This window comes from Nansenia antarctica, assembly GCF_963989245.1.
Source record: "Nansenia antarctica genome assembly, chromosome: 11".
NCBI classification, from domain to species: domain Eukaryota; kingdom Metazoa; phylum Chordata; class Actinopteri; order Argentiniformes; family Microstomatidae; genus Nansenia; species Nansenia antarctica.
The window spans coordinates 8,197,543-8,214,807 of NC_137681.1; the positions used below are offsets into that span (position 1 = coordinate 8,197,543).

General features: G+C 44.5%; 2 protein-coding genes across 2 annotated transcripts in view; both read left to right on the forward strand.

The window, feature by feature from the left end:
• The first annotated feature begins 2,397 nt into the window (after positions 1-2,397).
• On the forward strand, positions 2,398-12,687 carry daglb (diacylglycerol lipase, beta). The gene is made up of 15 exons (XM_080541595.1): positions 2,398-2,826; positions 3,940-4,091; positions 4,291-4,465; positions 4,885-5,152; positions 5,414-5,536; positions 6,144-6,271; positions 6,433-6,559; positions 7,260-7,343; positions 7,641-7,718; positions 7,872-7,952; positions 8,173-8,300; positions 8,992-9,060; positions 10,122-10,194; positions 10,725-10,975; positions 11,906-12,687. Exons 1-15 carry the CDS (start codon positions 2,732-2,734, stop codon positions 12,099-12,101), a joined length of 2,028 nt encoding a protein of 675 aa, XP_080397721.1. The 5' UTR covers positions 2,398-2,731; the 3' UTR covers positions 12,102-12,687.
• A 1,725-nt stretch (positions 12,688-14,412) lies between these two features.
• spag9b (sperm associated antigen 9b) overlaps positions 14,413-17,265 on the forward strand; it is a 38,117-nt gene continuing 35,264 nt past the window's right edge. Inside the window, exon 1 of the mRNA XM_080541953.1 lies at positions 14,413-14,753. Within this exon, the coding sequence (XP_080398079.1) occupies positions 14,454-14,753 (300 nt within the window). The 5' untranslated portion in view covers positions 14,413-14,453. The remainder of the gene's footprint in view (positions 14,754-17,265) is intronic.

The window sequence follows — 17,265 nt, forward strand, 5'->3', positions numbered from 1 at the left end:
CTAATATGAGGGCTCAAGAAAAATCTCGTCAGAATGCAAGTCAGCAACAAAGTGAGGATCCCTCTGAAGGGAGCAATAGTTCTCCGGCTACAGGGCAGAATGAAGCAGAGATATCCAGCAGCATGTCCCAGCAGCCCTTACCTGGGGAGAATTACCTGGAAACATCCAGTAACGTACAACACAACACCTTACCTTTAGAAAGTGACAGCAAAGAACCGGAGGTAGAAAACACAAAGGCATCCAGTAACTCTAATCTCGAGACAAGACCTGTGGACAGTAACTCTATTGCACCCCCTATCGCGTCACAGCCTAGGCCGACTCCTGCAGCGACACGTTACCTAAGACGAAGGTGGATGTGTCGTATTTGTGGTAATTATTACCAGGGAGACAAGAAATCTCACATGAGATCCCATACAAATGAACGCCCTTTCACATGTCCTCAATGTGGGTTAACGTTCAAGTACAATAATAATTTGAGGGAACACCTAAGAAAGCTTTGCAAAGTGCGACACCTTAACTCTAAAGATGTTGAAGATATTTGCAGAAAACGTTTCAAATGTGATGAATGTGAGGTAACTTTCAGGCTCAAATCATTGTTGAAAGCACACCAACTCACCCACAATCCACTCTACTGCAAGGTGTGCAGGAGTATTTTGCCGGACATGGGCGCATTAGCAAGTCACAAGCTCAGGCACCAGCCAGTACAATGCACGATGTGTGAGGAGAACTTCAATATGATTAGGCACCTCACAAAACACTATCTGGATGTCCATAACTTCAGTGGACCGTTCGTCTGCACCCAGTGTAAGATGAGCTACATTGATTTAGCGGGGCTCCTCAGACATGAGACGAGTCACTCTGAGGACTACCCGTTCCAATGCTCAAAGTGTCCAAAAAGATTCAAATGGTATCAACTTTTTAAACAACACGAGAAGATACACAATGAAGACAAAAGACGTTACCTTTGCTGGGAGTGTGGGAAGGACCTTTCATCCAACGCACTGTTGAAAAAACACATGGAACGTCATCACCATTACCCTAACCCTAAACCCAAAGACAAACCCTACTTTTGCTCCCAGTGTGGGAAATCCTTTGAGACAAAAAGCTCTTGTGCGGCCCATGAAAATGCGCGACACAGTGCGGTTCGTTACCCTTGCAAAGACTGTGGAAAGCAGTTTGTGAACTCATCTACGTTGACACGGCATGCTTTGATTCATACAGGGGAGAGACCTTTTCAGTGCACACACCCTGCCTGTGACAAGTGTTTTAGATCAGCATCTGAGCTGAAGGTTCACATGAGATATCATACAGGAGAGCGGCCATTTAAGTGTGTCTGTGGGAAGGGCTTCACTCAAGCTTACTATCTCACCATACACAAGCGACAACACACGGGGGAGAAACCTCATCCATGTCTCCACTGTGACATGCGGTTCGACTGTGCTCATTCGTTGAATCGACACATGAACACTCACACAAAGGGGGGTTCCTATAAATGTTTGGACTGTGGGAAAGGATTTGGCCGAAAATACCTTTTAACAGCACATCAGCAAAAGAACCACTTAGATCATTAGATTGAAAGTTATGACATGTTTGTGCATAATTTCACATCAATACAAGATACAATAGATAGCATTGACACTTGGGCAGTGGGTGAATCGTTTCTCTGAGTCTGATGTGAGGAAACAAGTACTGCATGTGTAAAACGTCAGGTCTTATGTCTGTAATTTGATATTTATTTGTATTATTATGCATTTTTAAATTTATTTTTTCAATAAAAAAAAACACAACTAACTTGGTCTGCAGTGATCGCATCATCCTTATGGTCCTCATTTTACACCTTTTGATTGTGTAGAAAAGTGACTAGTGATGTTAATTTATTTTCATGCTTAGTGGAACATTGATTTAATTTAGAATTTTGGCAGTTACAGGCATAGTTGTTTTTAGTAGTGTCTAATTTTTTGGGGAATTTTAGATTTTTTTGGAATTGTTTTGGGATTTTATTGGAAGATTCTCTATAATCGGAAAACACCAGAGATAATAGGCTTTACTATTATTTTCTCATTATAAGGGCTATAGGCTATATCTGTGTCAATAATTAATGTTTTATCAATAAATGTTTTATTCAATATTGAGTACTGTACCTCTCAGTATCCATGAGACCAGACCATACACAGTAATGGCATTACTAAGCCTAAACCTTGATCGGAACTATTATGCAGCGGACAGTGTTTCCCAGGAGCAGTTTTCAGTGGAACACCTTCAGAAAGACAACAAACCCGAGTGCTACCCCACGTTAGCCCCAGTAGGGTTGGGCTGTTTCTGCAGTCGTATCTATTGTATCGCTTGTTCAAGCTGTATCTGTGTTAGATAGACACTTGTATCGTGTAGTTGGTTGGCTGTTATATACGTTGTTATTGCTAAGGTGAATCTGAAATGGGGCACCCAGAATACAGGAAGATTGACATAGCTAGCACCTGAGTACGCTACAGTGCTAGCTAGCTAGCATGTCTTAAAGGACATTCCCTGGTGTATATATAACTACCTAATTTGATAAGACATTCGAAGAAACGCGATCATTGCAGTGGAACATGGTTAGAGTTGATCCTGACATTGATTTATCTAAAGAGACATTTTGGTAGTAAACATTGGACAGGATCGCTGCTGCTCTGGGTGCGGATGTCGCAACTTCCATCGTGACTGAGTGACAGACTGAGAACCTGCTGCTGTCACCATGCCTGGGATGGTGGTGTTTGGGCGGCGGTGGGGCATCGCCAGCGATGATCTGGTGTTCCCCGGGGCTTTTGAGTTGGTTGTCAGGGTTTTGTGGTGAGTGATGCACTGTCTGCAATTTCCCACGTATACTATAAAAACAAACTGTGAGATTAGATCAGAATCAGAATCAGAAGACTTTATTGCCATGACATGTAAACATGTTAGGAATTTGGTTTGGGACAATGGAGCACGGTTTACAGCAGGACAGGTGCAAGACAGGACAAGACAGTGCAAACCAACATCATAGTGCAAGAGTCATAATTAATATAAATATAAAGTGCAGAGATCAAGTGTTCAAGTGTTCAGATTAGATTAGATTAAACTTTATTGTCATTGCAATGAGTACAAGTACCAGACAACGACATGCAGTTTGAGTTTAGCATCTAATCAGAAGTGAAAATAGTGAAGATTTTTTTATTTATTTATATAAAAACATGACAATGATAGAGATGTATGGCAAGTACAGTAGTTTAGAGGGGTGTATACAGTTATGAGCTACAGTTAAGGTAGCTTATGTACAGTGTGTTGTGTACAGAGGTATAAAAGAGGCTATATCAAAGAGGTATGTGCAATAATACGCTATGTGCAAAGGTAGTATTGTATTGCAGATACAGGTGTAACCCAGGGCTGCATTATTCAGTATCAGAGTATCAGGTAACTGGCACTCATAAAGCCAGCAACAGTTTAGCATTAGGTTTTCATCAATGTCATATCATATTAATGGAGAAATCCACATTTCCCCCCCCGTATTCCATCACATATAAAAGAAAGAAAATATCCCAACTCCGCCCAACAGATACCTATTAAACATTTAACTGATTACACCAGTTATATGGGTACTGCAACACTAATCTCTCCAACACTGAACTAGTTTCGTTTATTTATATAGCACAATTTTACAACGACAAACAGCCGCCCAAAGTGCTTAACAGATAAAATACACTAAAAACACGGTGCAATACAAAAAAAAGTGCAGTGTCGGGCCAAGGAGAAAAGATGTGTTTTAGCTATTTGTTTTAAAAGCCTCGATGCTCTGGGCAGATCTGATGTGGAGGGGGAGACTATTCCAGAGCCTAGGGGCTGCTTTGGAGAAGGCTCTATCCCCTCTTGTTTTGAGTCTGGTCCTATGGATGATGATGATGATGATGATGATGATGATCCTTACAGGTGGATTGGAACTTTGGTGCTGTACACCATCCATAAGGGGAGGTTTGACTGTCCAGGTGGGGGGGTCCTCCACAGCTACTTAGTTGTCCTGCTGGTCCTGCTCGCGTTCATCATCCTGTCACTATGTGCCATAGTGTACGTCAGTGCTCAAGGTGAATCCTGTTCCATTTCTATCTCTTTCACATTTCCCACTTGTGTCCTTATGACGACAACAAGGGTCCAGAGTATTCTCTGCTTGTGACCTGACAGACCAGTAATAACAGTTCACATATCTTTGTTCTTCTCACTATGTTCTACCTTGTACCATAAGACAGGGAAACTCAGCTGCTATTACCCTGTTCGTTTCCCTAGGAACCATCACGAACCCTGGCCCGCGGCGCTCCATCCCTGCGCTGGTGTACCTGCGGGCCGTGCTGTACCTCCCCGAGCTGGTCTGGGCCGTGCTGGGGGCCGTCTGGGTGTCTGACGACAGCCAAGGCTGTGAGCCTGCGGGGGTGGCGGCTGTCATCGCCACGGTTGTTGCAAGGTGGGACAGAACTAGCAGTTACATTTACATTTTTACATTTTTGGCATTTAGCAGACGCCTTATTCCAAAGCGAGTTACAATCAATACATTTGACTAAGCAAGTGAATCATCAATCCACCAGTCGTAGCAGGAAGAGTAATCCAGCTCAGGCCCGGGGCCATTGGCAGTCTCTGTGATAGAAGGAAAAACCTTCTTCTATCACCTTCTTCTAAACCTAGACTTTTTTTGTTCTTTTTTTATTGCAGTTATACTCTGTCTGTATCATTTTCACACACATCTACTTATATATTACCTGTACATTTATACAATATGCTCCATGTATGTATGTGCTTTGACCGTTTACATGGTGTAGGGATGGGGATGTCTCTCCCGATGTTTGACCTTTGACCCTGGATCATGTTCACATCTTATCACATCAGTTGGATCCTGCTGCTGTCGCTGGGGGTGGGGGTGGTGTTCGTGTTCGACCCGCTCGGCAACCCCCGCTCTGGGCCTGCCATGGTGGAGCCGCTCGGGGTCCGGGACCTGGAGAGCAGCGAGGGGTCCCAGCTCCTGTCCACGGCCCGCTCCCTGGCCGTCAGGGTGTGGGAGAGCAGGCTGAGGCTGCTGTGTTGCTGCCTCCCCCAGGACGAGAGCCACAGGGCGGCCTTCTCCAGCATCGCCCAGCTGGTCAGCGGCTTCTTCTCGGTAGGTGTCTGACTGTGTGTGCGCACGTTCTTTGTGGCAAACATGACACATAGGTGACACCGTGTCACTTCAGGGTGTTTTTAACGTGTTTGTGTGTGCCATTGATTAATGATTGGTTAACCTCTCTTTCTGCTTTCTGGTCGTGGTACCTAGTGACATTTAATGAATTCCATTCCGTGTGTGTGTGTGTGTGTGTGTGTGTGTGTCTGTGTCTGTGTCTCTCTGTGTGTGTGTGTGTGTGTGTGTGTGTGTGTGTCATAGGATACAGACCTTGTGGCCAGTGACATAGCAGCAGGTCTGGCTCTGCTGCACCAGGAGCAGGACAAGATGGCGCAGTGCCGAGACCCCGACGACATCGCTGCTCACAGCCCCTCTTCACCCATTGTGAGTACAGTGCTGTCAGTCAGTCTGTCCAGCCCAGTCATTCACCTACTGTTTACATAACACCAGTGTTTCCCCATTAATTACCTCATTTGTCCTGCTGCCAGAGTCTCATAAGGAAATGTTTTTTCACGCGAGTGACGCGATTTGTACACGTGAGTGACATGATCTTTGGGATTCGCACTGCATCTAGTGTAGGTAGAGGTGTAGATAATCGGCATACGATTTGAATGAATGAATGAATGAATGAATCGTTTAATGACCACACGACCACAGTGCTATATTCATTCAATTTAGCGAAAATATTGTCTGCTAGGTAGAGGTAGGTAGAGGTGTAGATAATCGGCATACGATTTAGTGCTATATTCGATTTAGCAAAAATATTCTCCGCTAGCACCCCCAAACCCCTGACCCCCCCCGACCCCCATTGGTGAAATACTTTAGAAGGTCTGAGGTCCACCCACCACAGTCTCACAGAATCCTGCCTGATCTGGTCTGTTTCTTTTTATTATTACTACTCGATCTTTTCAGTTTGTAAAGCGCCTTTGAGTGTTTAGAAAAGCGCTATATAAGTCTAATGTATTATTATTATTATTATTATTATTATTAGGCTGAGGATCTGGAGGAAGAGTTGGAGAAGGCGGCCAACTGTATGCAGTTTGCTGCGGCGGCGTACGGCTGGCCCATGTACGTCTACTCCAACCCTCTCACCGGAGCCTGCAAACTCAGCGGGGACTGGTAAGACTTCAACACCTTTAAATGTGATCCTCCGTCATCTCTATTCAGAACTGGGACTATTCACGTCACAATCACCTTTCTCCTAACCGCCTAAACTGTTGTAACTGCTGACATGAAGACCGTGTGAAAAGTGTGTTTATTTATGTGTGTTTGTGTTGCAGCTGTAGGAGCCAGGCAGCGGAGTATGACATCGTCGGTGGAGACCATCTGGGCTGCCATTTCTCCTCCATCCTCCACAGCACCGGCCTGCAGTACAGAGACTTCATCCACGTCAGCTTTCACAATCAGGTATCCCCTCTGACACACACACACACACACACACACACACACACACACACACACACTCACACACACTCACACACACTCACACACACTCACACACACTCACACACACACACACACACACACACACACACACACACACACACACACACACACACACACACACACACCTCAGTTACCTCTTCAACCAGGTATCCCCTCTGACACACACACACACACACACACACACACACACACACACACACACACACACACACATACACACACACACACACACACACACACACACACACCTCAGTTACCTCCTCAACCAGGTAGGCCCTCTGACACACACACACACACACACACCCACCTCAGTTACCTCTTCAACCAGGTAGGCCCTCTGACACACACACACACACACACACACACACACACACACACACACACACACACACACACACACACACTCCTCAGTTACCTCTTCAACCAGGTAGCTCCTCTGACACACACTCCTCAGTTACCTCTTCACAACCATGACCAGTCACCTGCTCTGTCACTAGGCACTGACTCCCACATCATCACTTCACTTCACACAACGCTTCTGAAGTGTTCCTCTATGTTGAAGAGAAACCTTTCTTTAGCCCAAAATGTGAAAAAAGTGGATTATAAATAGATTATTACCAGTTTAACATTGACACTTTGAATTCCCCATTGTTTGTTCCAGATCTATGAAATCCCCTTCTTTGTGGCTCTGGACCATAAGATAGAGGCAGTACTGGTGGCTATCAGAGGAACATTATCACTCAGGGTGAGTATTTCTCTATCGTTCTGTTTCTCACAGGTCTGTTCGAGCACATCTTTACCTCCATCGCTCTTTTGCTTTATCAACCTATCGCTGGCACTATTTCCCTTTTTTTTCATTTTCTCAGTAATACTCAAGTTGAGTGTTCTCTATCCCCGTCTCTCTCGAGCTCACTCACTCACTCACTCACTCACCCACTCACCCACTCACTTACTCACCCACTCACTCACTCTTTCACTCACTCACTCACTCGCTCGCTCACTCACTCTCTATCTCTCCTAATGAATCTTTCTTTGTGTGTAGGATCTGTTGACAGACCTGTCCACTGAGTGTGAGGACCTGCCCATAGAGGGGGTCTCAGGAACCTGCTATGCTCATAAGGTGAATAGAAATGTCAATATATTTCAGTGTCTTCTTCACACTGTAATGTCGCACCCTCCTGACTAAGTCACTGCGTTGTGTGTGTCGTTGTTTGAGTGACAGTGGAGGATATGAAACAGTAATGCCTCTCTCTCTGTGGTCTCTGTTCCTCAGGGCATGTCTCAGGCAGCAGGGTACATCTATAAGAAGCTCATCAACGACGGCATCTTAAACCAGGCCTTCTCCATCGCCCCTGTAAGAACCACTACGACCATACAACTACCTGTAGTCATTAAGTGGCCGTTTTTGGTTGGAAACAACACCGTCAACGCTGTGTGTGTGTGTGTGTGTGTGTGTGTGTGTGTGTGTGTCTGTGTCTGTGTGCCCCTGTGCCCCTGTGTCTGTGTATGTGTGTGTGTGTGTGTGTGCATGCATGCCTGTGTGTGTGTGTGTGTGTGTGTGTGTGTGTGTCTAGGAGTACAAGCTGGTCATCACCGGCCACAGTCTGGGCGGAGGCACGGCCTCTCTGCTGGCCATCCTACTGCGCAGCTCCTTCCCCACCCTGCAGTGCTACGCCTTCTCACCACCAGGGGGCCTCATGAGGTAAGGGCCGCTCTGGGCCTTCACACTTTGGCAGCTGCAGCTGGCAGGACATGCTTTGTTTTAAAGCACAGCGGTGAAAGTGAAGATAGAGGAGAGGCAGGAAACTAAAGCCTCTAAGGAGCTTCTGCACGGCCCTGTCTGTGTGAACTGTAGTCTTGCATCAGCGGGTATACTGAATATAAGTTACTAGTTCATATGTTTATATGTTTATAAAAGTACACAGTTACATGCTAACTCCCGCCTGTCTATATACCCCCCTGTGAATAGGCCATATAGTGTATATAAGTATATAAGTTTACATAATAGATACATTCTCAGATTCCTACCCATCACTTATGCCCCTATTTATATCTCCCCCTTTTTTGTCTATTTATGTCTCATTCTTGTTTTTTATTATCTTAGGACTGTGTTTGTTTGTTAGCACCTAGGGTTTGCATTTAAATTTCGTTGTACCTGTTACAATGACAATAAAGATCATTCATTCATTCATTCATTCATTCATTCATTCATACTGTAGTGTGCTTCAATGACAGGAAAAAAGTGAAGTGAGTTAACTTGTTAGCTGGACTGACTGAAACCGTACTGTGAGTGTATACAGCATAGTGGGGACGTTGAGTCATAACACAGCTTTACAAGGACATATTTTTAAGACTGTGTAATGCACTCATAAGTTCCATCTTTCTCTCTATAGTAAAGCCCTGGCTGACTACTCCAAGAACTTTGTGGTGTCTGTCGTACTGGGCAAGGACCTTGTGCCCAGGTAAGTAGGAGAAAAGGATAAACCTTAACGTCAATTGACCTATCGCTAAGCCACGCCCCCTTTGAAAACTCGGACAAACAAACAACACTCGCTCAAATTCTTCACTGACAGTGACTGACTGACCGACCGTGACTGAATGACATTCAATGACTTACAATGGCGGGAGTTCAAATTTCTGATTTACAAGTAAGTAATAGATGTTGTAGATGTTTAGATGTTTTTTAAAGATGACAAGAATATTTAGTCTAGAAGCTTTTCACCATCAGATATTAGCGAGTTGTTTCTCCGAGTTTTCTGCCTGTAGTGCTGTGATATGATTGGACAATTTCTCTTTTGGGGCGTGGCTTAGCGACAGGTCAATTATACTACATGGCCTCAATTCGTTGTCTCTCTTCCATCATCCGCATTGATCTGAGAAGATGTGATCGTTGAAGGCCAACAGGACTGAAACATCCTGGAGATGTTCAGTTATGCTGAGTCAGTGCAAATGGAGTAGAAGACGAGGCCACTTAAGACCCTTCAGATGCCCTCTTGTCATCCTAGGGGTGCATCTCTATCTCACAAATTGGCCTCTCTGTCCCCTTTCAAATTGCTTTAACAATGACTTTCTGTTTAAAATTTGTATTTTCGTGACATAACGCTCAATGGACCAGGATGTGTGTGTGAGCGTGTGTGTGTGTGCGTGCGCGTGTGTGCGTGTGCCCGTGTGTGTGCGCGTGTGCCTGTGTGTGTGCGCGTGTGTGTGCGCGTGTGCCCGTGTGTGTGTGTGTGCGCGTGTGTGCGTGTGCCCGTGTGTGTGCGTGTGTGCGCGCACACCTGTGCATGGGCGCGTGGGCATGTGTTGATGGGGACTCCAGTGGAAAGTCCTCAGTTCTGATGCTAAATGTGAACGTGCGGTGGTGAAGAGACTATTCCTGACCCTGTGTGATGGGGCAGCTATATCTGGCCCTGACCCGTTATTACAGCCACAGAGGAACGAGAGCAACTCCCTCCCTTTCTTTTCCCTCTCCCTTCTGTCACCCTCTCTCATTCTCTCTCTCTCTGTTTTTGTTTTTTACCAGGTTGAGTATTCCCAACATGGAAGACTTGAAGAGGAGAATACTTAAAATGGTTTCTAATTGCAATAGACCCAAGGTGAGAATATTGACACACCACAGAAAGCTTTTATATTTGTAGAAAGTTCTGTTATGGAGTTGTTTTTACTGGAGGTTTGGTTGAGAGTAGGGAAATGTCATTGTGTTACACAGAAAGACAAAACTTCCTCTCTGTGCTTTATTTATATAGCACATTTCATACATGGAAGCAATACAATGCTCTTTACAGGAAACATAAATAAAAACAAACAAATACAACAGAGAGAGACTAATGCAAGGCGAGGGATGAAAGTGTCTTAAGTGTAGTAAAAAAGGAAGTGCTAAAGACTAAAATTATAAAAGCATAAAAGCAAGGCAAATAAGATTTGTCCCTTCTCCCTTCTCCCTCTTCTTCTTCTCCTCCCTCTTCTTCTTGTTCTTGTTCTTGTTCTTCTTCTTCTTCTTCTTCTTCTTGTTCTTGTTCTTGTTCTTGTTCTTGTTCTTGTTCTTGTTCTTCTTCTTCTTCTTGTTCTTGTTCTTCTTCTTGTTCTTCTTCTTCTTCTTCTTCTTCCCTCCCTCTCTCTCTCTCAGTACCGTATCCTGCTGCAGGGATGTTGGTATGAGCTGTTTGGGGGCGACCCTGACGACTTCCCTACTGAGATGGACAACCGAAGGGAGGAGGAGCTTAGCCAGCCTCTCCTAGGGGAGGAGTCACTGTTGATTCGCCGCTCATCGTCATATCAGAGCCTGGCATCCGAGGACTCACCTGTTCACACTGCTCACCTGCCACTCTACCTGCCGGGCCGAATACTACACATTACTGAGGACGGGCCCACACGCAGGTGTGTTCCAGCTCAGACCCCCACACACACACACACACACACACACACACACACACACACAGACAGACACACAGACAGACACACACAGACACACACATAGGGCTTTCACACCGGCAAAGAACTGTGCCGGTTCGCGTTCGCAAACCAAGTCTGGAACCGGCCGGCGCGTTCAGACCGAAGCTCAATTGGTTCGGAACCTGAAAAGTTGGTTCGCAGCGGGCACCAAAAAATAGTGGTTCTCAAGCGCGAACCAAAACGTAGAACAGTCACGTCGTCAGAGGGTGTGTCCTATTCTAGGCTGCAGAGACCAGCAAGGAGGAAGTAGACAAAATGTAATCTAATGTAAATCTAATCATTAGTGATCCAAAACAATATCAAAAGTGTCATTATTCTCTCTATCTTCCTCACATGCTCAGCAAACACACACACGCACACGCGCGCGGACATGCGCGAACGCGAATTTCGTAAGCCATTTCTATTCCAGTAATGGAGCAGCTGATTAGTAAAAGAACGCGTGTAGAAAGTGTCTTTTGTTTTGTTTCACAGAAAATTTTGTTTATTTCAGATACTGTAGTGGAAGATATTATCTTCATTTCCAGTGAAGTAGCTGCCATCTAGTTGTGAAATGTTTGTTTATCCCGCCCCTTCATCACCCAGGGTTGATAACGCGTATGGTTCAGGTTACACTGGTATGAACGCGGGCTCGTTCGCCAGACAGCACCAAGGTTCAGAGGTTTCCGAACGCGAACGCGAACCGGCACGGTTCTTTGCCGGTGTGAAAGCCCTAACAGACACACACACACACACACATACACACAAACATGTATGCATGCACACACATACATTTCCAACATCCCATAATGGAGACAAAGTTTCTGTCAGTGGTCAATGACATTGTGCTCTCTTCCCCTCTTTCGCCCAAAAAATCAGATCCTGTTTTTCCCAGGTGCGGTACCGTGCCGAGTGGTCCAGTGAGTCTGCGTTCCGGAGTGTTCTGATCAGTCCCCGGATGATAGCTGACCACATGCCCGACGCCGTGCTCCGATCTCTCCGCAGCCTGACGCGTGATAGGCCGTTTTCCCTCTGTCCCTCGTCACTAAGCAACAGCCACCTCAACGTCATCTGAGTCCTGCTGCAAACGTGGACAGGATGCCTGACTGACCCCCTCCAACGACTACACCCATCTGGTCCGTGGTCAGAGCTCCTTGTCCCCCAGCCTCTGTCCATAAGCCCCTGTCCCTCCCTTTAGCCCCCCTCTCCCCCTCCCCTCCAGCCTCAGTCTCCTCCTCTTGTCCCCAGCCAGACCACACAATGACAGTCATGGCTTGATGAGCTTTTTGAACAGAACGAACTTGACTTGTCGATGAGATTGTGCCGTACTGTCTCTCTCTGAAGGACTTTTTAAAAGGGGGTGTTGCAATGTTGCTTTTATTTATTTATATATATTTTTCATGATTTGTTGCCATTTTACAGTGGTTATTGCTGTCATTTTTTGGGAAAAAAAACGTTATGCCATTTTCATTGATTGTGCTTTGTGTACAAAGTAAGAAAACATTGCAGTTTCACTGTAATTCAGATGTGTACATTTAGATGTCTGTGATTGTTTTTAAGTTGCTAGACTGTTGGTGTTGGTGAAGGCTGCCCTTCTACTCACTAATAAGGGTCAGGGGGGTATTCCCTCAACGTCGCAAAAAAAGAAGAAGAAAAGCAAAAATCCAGGCTCATTTAAGTTATATATTAAGTTATATATATATATATATATATATATATATATATATATATATATATATATATATATATATATATATATATATATATATATATACGTTTTGCGAGATTTATTTAAAAAATTGGGTAAGTCTCGCAAGATTGTTCAAAAAGCCTGGATTTTCCTTTAGCGACGCTGATGGAATACCCCCCAGGTGTTTTGTCTTCCACCAAATGGTTGATTGGGGATTTGGGGTTTAGGATAATCTGAACCCAGGTCTGTGGTTAGCGGGCAGCCTTACCTTTGGCGTGTTGAGGTGGTTCTTATTTCTGTCGTGTAGCTGTGAGGTTCGTCTTTGTCCCGTGCTGAATGTCTGAGACTTTGAAAATCAGGGTGAATAGTGCCTATGCATTGCAAAGCCAACAGTCATCAATACATAATGCTTGACAAGCAATTGCTGGAAGGTAACCTCAGTACAATGAATCATTTTGTTTTGCACTTTATGTACTTTAAAGATAGTGCATGATACTTCTAACCACCAGGTGGGTGTTATTGGCATGATAACATCCTTTGGGTAGCCGTGGCCTAATTACGCCAATTTCATATAATAACATTTCAACATTTCTGTTCACTTGCCACATACACATTAGTCTACGTTATCAGGTATCGTAAGATGATGGGGAAGTGACGTCTGTATAATAAGTTTGGATTGTGTGTTATTTCAATCAGTTGACAAGACTTGATGCAAATAAAACAAATGTCATGATAATTGGTCTGTTTTTATGTCACTCAAACATATTCCAAGTTGCTTAATAACAAGAGCTCTCAGGTCTTCTGACACTAGTTTTCTCTGTGTACCACATGTACAAAAGAAGAGATTTGGTGAGGCTGCATTCTCATTTTATGCACCCAAATGTGGACTGCACTGCCAGTTTACATTAGGGATGCAACCTCAGCAAATATGTTCAAGTCAAGACTAAAAACCCATCTTTTTAATATTGCCTTTAAAATGACTAAATAATGAAATTATGATTATAGAACGATTGGAGTACTTTGAGCTGCAACGTTTGCAGGAAAAGCGCTATACAAATAAAAGTTATTATTATTATTAATATTAATAACAGTACTACCATACGACAACCTGTTGAGGGAGAAGCAACAGTCGCCTCCACACTGAATGTCTCACATGATTGAACAGTTACAAGCCGGGTTACAAGTGGAGAGCATTTGATAGGGAGCTAAAGATGGAACGAAACACTTAAGCAAACTATGATACAATGTTTCCAATATACTACTAGATCAAAAAGGATTAGCAGTAGTTCTCCCTCCTCCCAGACCCTCTTTGAGCATGTGACGTCGGCATCGTGACGGGCCAGTCAACAACAGAAGCTCATCTGTGGGGAGGTCGCAGGGACAGGACAACTGGAAGACTTTTTCTAATTTAGCCCCTTGAAAAGTCAGCCGTGCATTGCAGAAAAGGGACCCTAACTTATATTTATGCGTTTATTTTTTTACTTTATTTTTTATTTTAGTTCAGTTTTTCCCACTAGTCAAGCTATGGTAGAAGCTTGACTAGTAGAAGAAGTGTGCATACATAGGCGACACTCTTTGGAGGAAATTACAAGACGGCTTGCATTTCATTTTTCGCAGGCAAGGTTTTCGCAAGTAGCTTTTTTCCACGACTACTAAGCTCTAAGCTAGAGACGAATATATAATATAACCCTAAAAATAATATTATAATATAATAAGGGGGCAAGAAATCCCAAGAAAATGGAGCTGGACGACGGAGTTCTCTACCAGGACGACCCGGGCACCGCGGCGATGATGTCCGAGCGGGTGTCCGGGCTGGCCAGCTCCATCTACCGGGAGTTCGAGCGGCTGATCGGCCAGTATGACGAGGCCGTGGTGAAGGAGCTGATGCCGCTGGTGGTGGCCGTGCTGGAGAACCTGGACTCGGTGTTCGTCGTCAACCAGGAGCACGAAGTGGAGCTGGAGCTTCTGAAAGAAGACAACGAACAACTTATCACCCAGTACGAACGGGAGAAAGCGCTTAGGAAACACACAGAAGAGGTGGGTTTAGACTCTGCACAAGAGAAGAGAGAAACATGGACAGAAGAAAGTGCTGTTGCAAGGAAGGAAGGAAGGGTTATGGAGAGCTTGCCTGCACACTGCTTAACCACTAGCTGGACTAGGCCAGCACTCACATTATAGCTCTGACAGTTGGAGACAGATGGTTAATAATAACTAGGAAACACACAGAAGAGGTGGGTTAGTTAGACTGTGACAAGAGAAGAGAGAAAGAAAGAAACATGGGACAGAAGAAGTGCTTGTAGACTAAATGCAAGGAAGGAAGGAAGGGTTATGGAGAGCTTGCCTGCAACACTGCACAGCCACTTAACCACTAGCTGGACTAGGCCACTCACATTATAGCTCTGACAGTTGGAGACAGATAGTTAATAATAACTATGATCTATGGGTTAGACTGTGACAAGAGAAGAGAGAAAGAAAGAAACATTGGACAGAAGAAAGTGCTTGTAGACTAATGCAAGGAAGGAAGGAAGGGTTATGGAGAGCTTGCCTGCACACTGCACAGCCACTTACCACTAGCTGGACTAGGCCACTCACATTAACTCTGAGAGTTGGAGACAGATAGTTAATAATAACTATGATCCAGACAGACAGATAGACAGATACTTCATTGAAATGACAGTGTTGCATGCAGCCACCAGTGACTGCAACAGAATCACAACATAAAAAACCACAAAAGCACAGACCGTACCCGAGTAGAAGCCTGTCTATCCCTTGGCTTGGGAGCAGCAACTATTGCACCTACCTACATTGGCTTCTTGATAGATTTAGCAAACAGTAAATCGTTAAAAACTCATGGTCACTGATTCTGTTGGTTGCCTTAAGGCCAGCCAGGTGACCCTGGAGTTGGTAAATGAATTACATCATCTGCTCGCATCTTCCAATTGACATTAAGATTCGAGCAGATAACCAACCATTTGTTGTTGCACTCAGCAGTTACTCCAGAGGGCTTTGAATATTAATTTGTTTACAGGAGCTTCAAATCTGAGCATATTTGTTTATTGAATGTGACTGCAAACTCCTGCAGTGCTGGAGTCTGAACTAGCATATGACCCGTACATGAACTATGGCAACACATTGGGATCAATCCCATCATGACAGTTCATAGGTATGTTTCTGCAGCTTTGAGTGATTTAAAAAAATAATAATAATATGAATTTACATAGAATCATTCAAGCATCATGACACTAAGTAATGTCCAGAGGATAGCACTTTAAAAGCATTATTTAAAACACTTATTTCCAAAGTGGTCCTCGATGGAATCATACGAATTGAATATGAATTGAATTGAATACATGTGATACTCATAGACAACCAGAGACACAGCAGAGAGCTGTCTAGAATGCTACCTTCCCTTTCACCTCTCATGTGCATTAATCTCTCTCTCTCACACACACATATTTGGCTACATATGCTTTTTTGGGGGTGGTAGGGTTTCACACCCTGACTGACCCCCTGTTCTCATGTGTCACTAAACACTTTTTTTCCCCCATAACTGCCGAGGTTGAAAGCTCCTTTCCTCTCCTTAAGACCAGTTAACGTGGGTCATGTGATCCTTAGTCAGCACAGCAGCAGAAGGCATCCAGGCTCGTCTCACGTCTGTCTGCGTTGTCCCTTTAGTTCTGCTCCTTCGAGTTTTGTTTTGCTTTCTTTCTGACAGTATGAGCAACAGCTTACGAGGCCTCTGTTGTGTTGGTAGTGGTCTGTGCGTGTGTGTGTGTGTGTGTGCGTGTGTGCGTGTGGCTGTGGCGTGTGTGTACACTGTGCGCGTATGGTCTTGACATGTCATGATTTGAACTGAAGGGTGGGGCAGGGTGGGAATGTGTTTGAGAACGATCCTTCACTTTGCTCTTCTGCTCTTGACATTATCCTCGTCATTATCATAAAATGTGGAACGACGAGCGCAACAGGTCAGAAGCAGTTTGTAAATCATTCACAAACAGTTGATAAACACTTCAACATGCAGTCAATCTCTGTGAGGCAGGCTACATTTGCGAAGAGTGTTTTAGGTGTTTACTTTTTAGGTGGAAACACATTCACTCTCAGACAGTAATCGGCTTTTCTCAGCCCTAAACTCAATGACATGACTCACGGTCTTCCTTAGGGCGCTGTAGGAAACCATGCCTTGCACAGCCAGCAAGCATGATACACTACACTATAACTATGACTTCCTATTGCTACATCCTGTCATCCTGATTCCTGGACTAGAACTGTTGTTACTGGACGAAACTGCTTCACCTTTAACAGAGGACAGAGTTTCTCCATACAACTTTTCAGTATATCCCAATGTATCTGTGGCACTAAGCCAGGCTGAAGTCATCATACCAGGCCTTGCCCTGTTGGCTGTGTGAAGGACATGTCCATGTTGTGGACAGAGGAACAGTGTGTACTGTGCTATTGTGTTGCTGTGATAACTCTATTGACACTGACCTGGAACTTGTGTTTAAGATCTGAGTCCTGTATTGTTATGATACTATCAATGTTTGATGACTTT

Excerpts from the sequence above, each read along its gene's own strand:
- daglb (XM_080541595.1), top strand. The coding sequence starts at position 2,732 with ATGCCTGGGATGGTGGTGTTTGGGCGGCGGTGGGGCATCGCCAGCGAT. Across the intron at positions 7,344-7,640 it reads GAGGAACATTATCACTCAGG|GATCTGTTGACAGACCTGTC; the intron begins GTGAGTATTTCT and ends CTTTGTGTGTAG. Across the intron at positions 7,719-7,871 it reads GAACCTGCTATGCTCATAAG|GGCATGTCTCAGGCAGCAGG; the intron begins GTGAATAGAAAT and ends TCTGTTCCTCAG.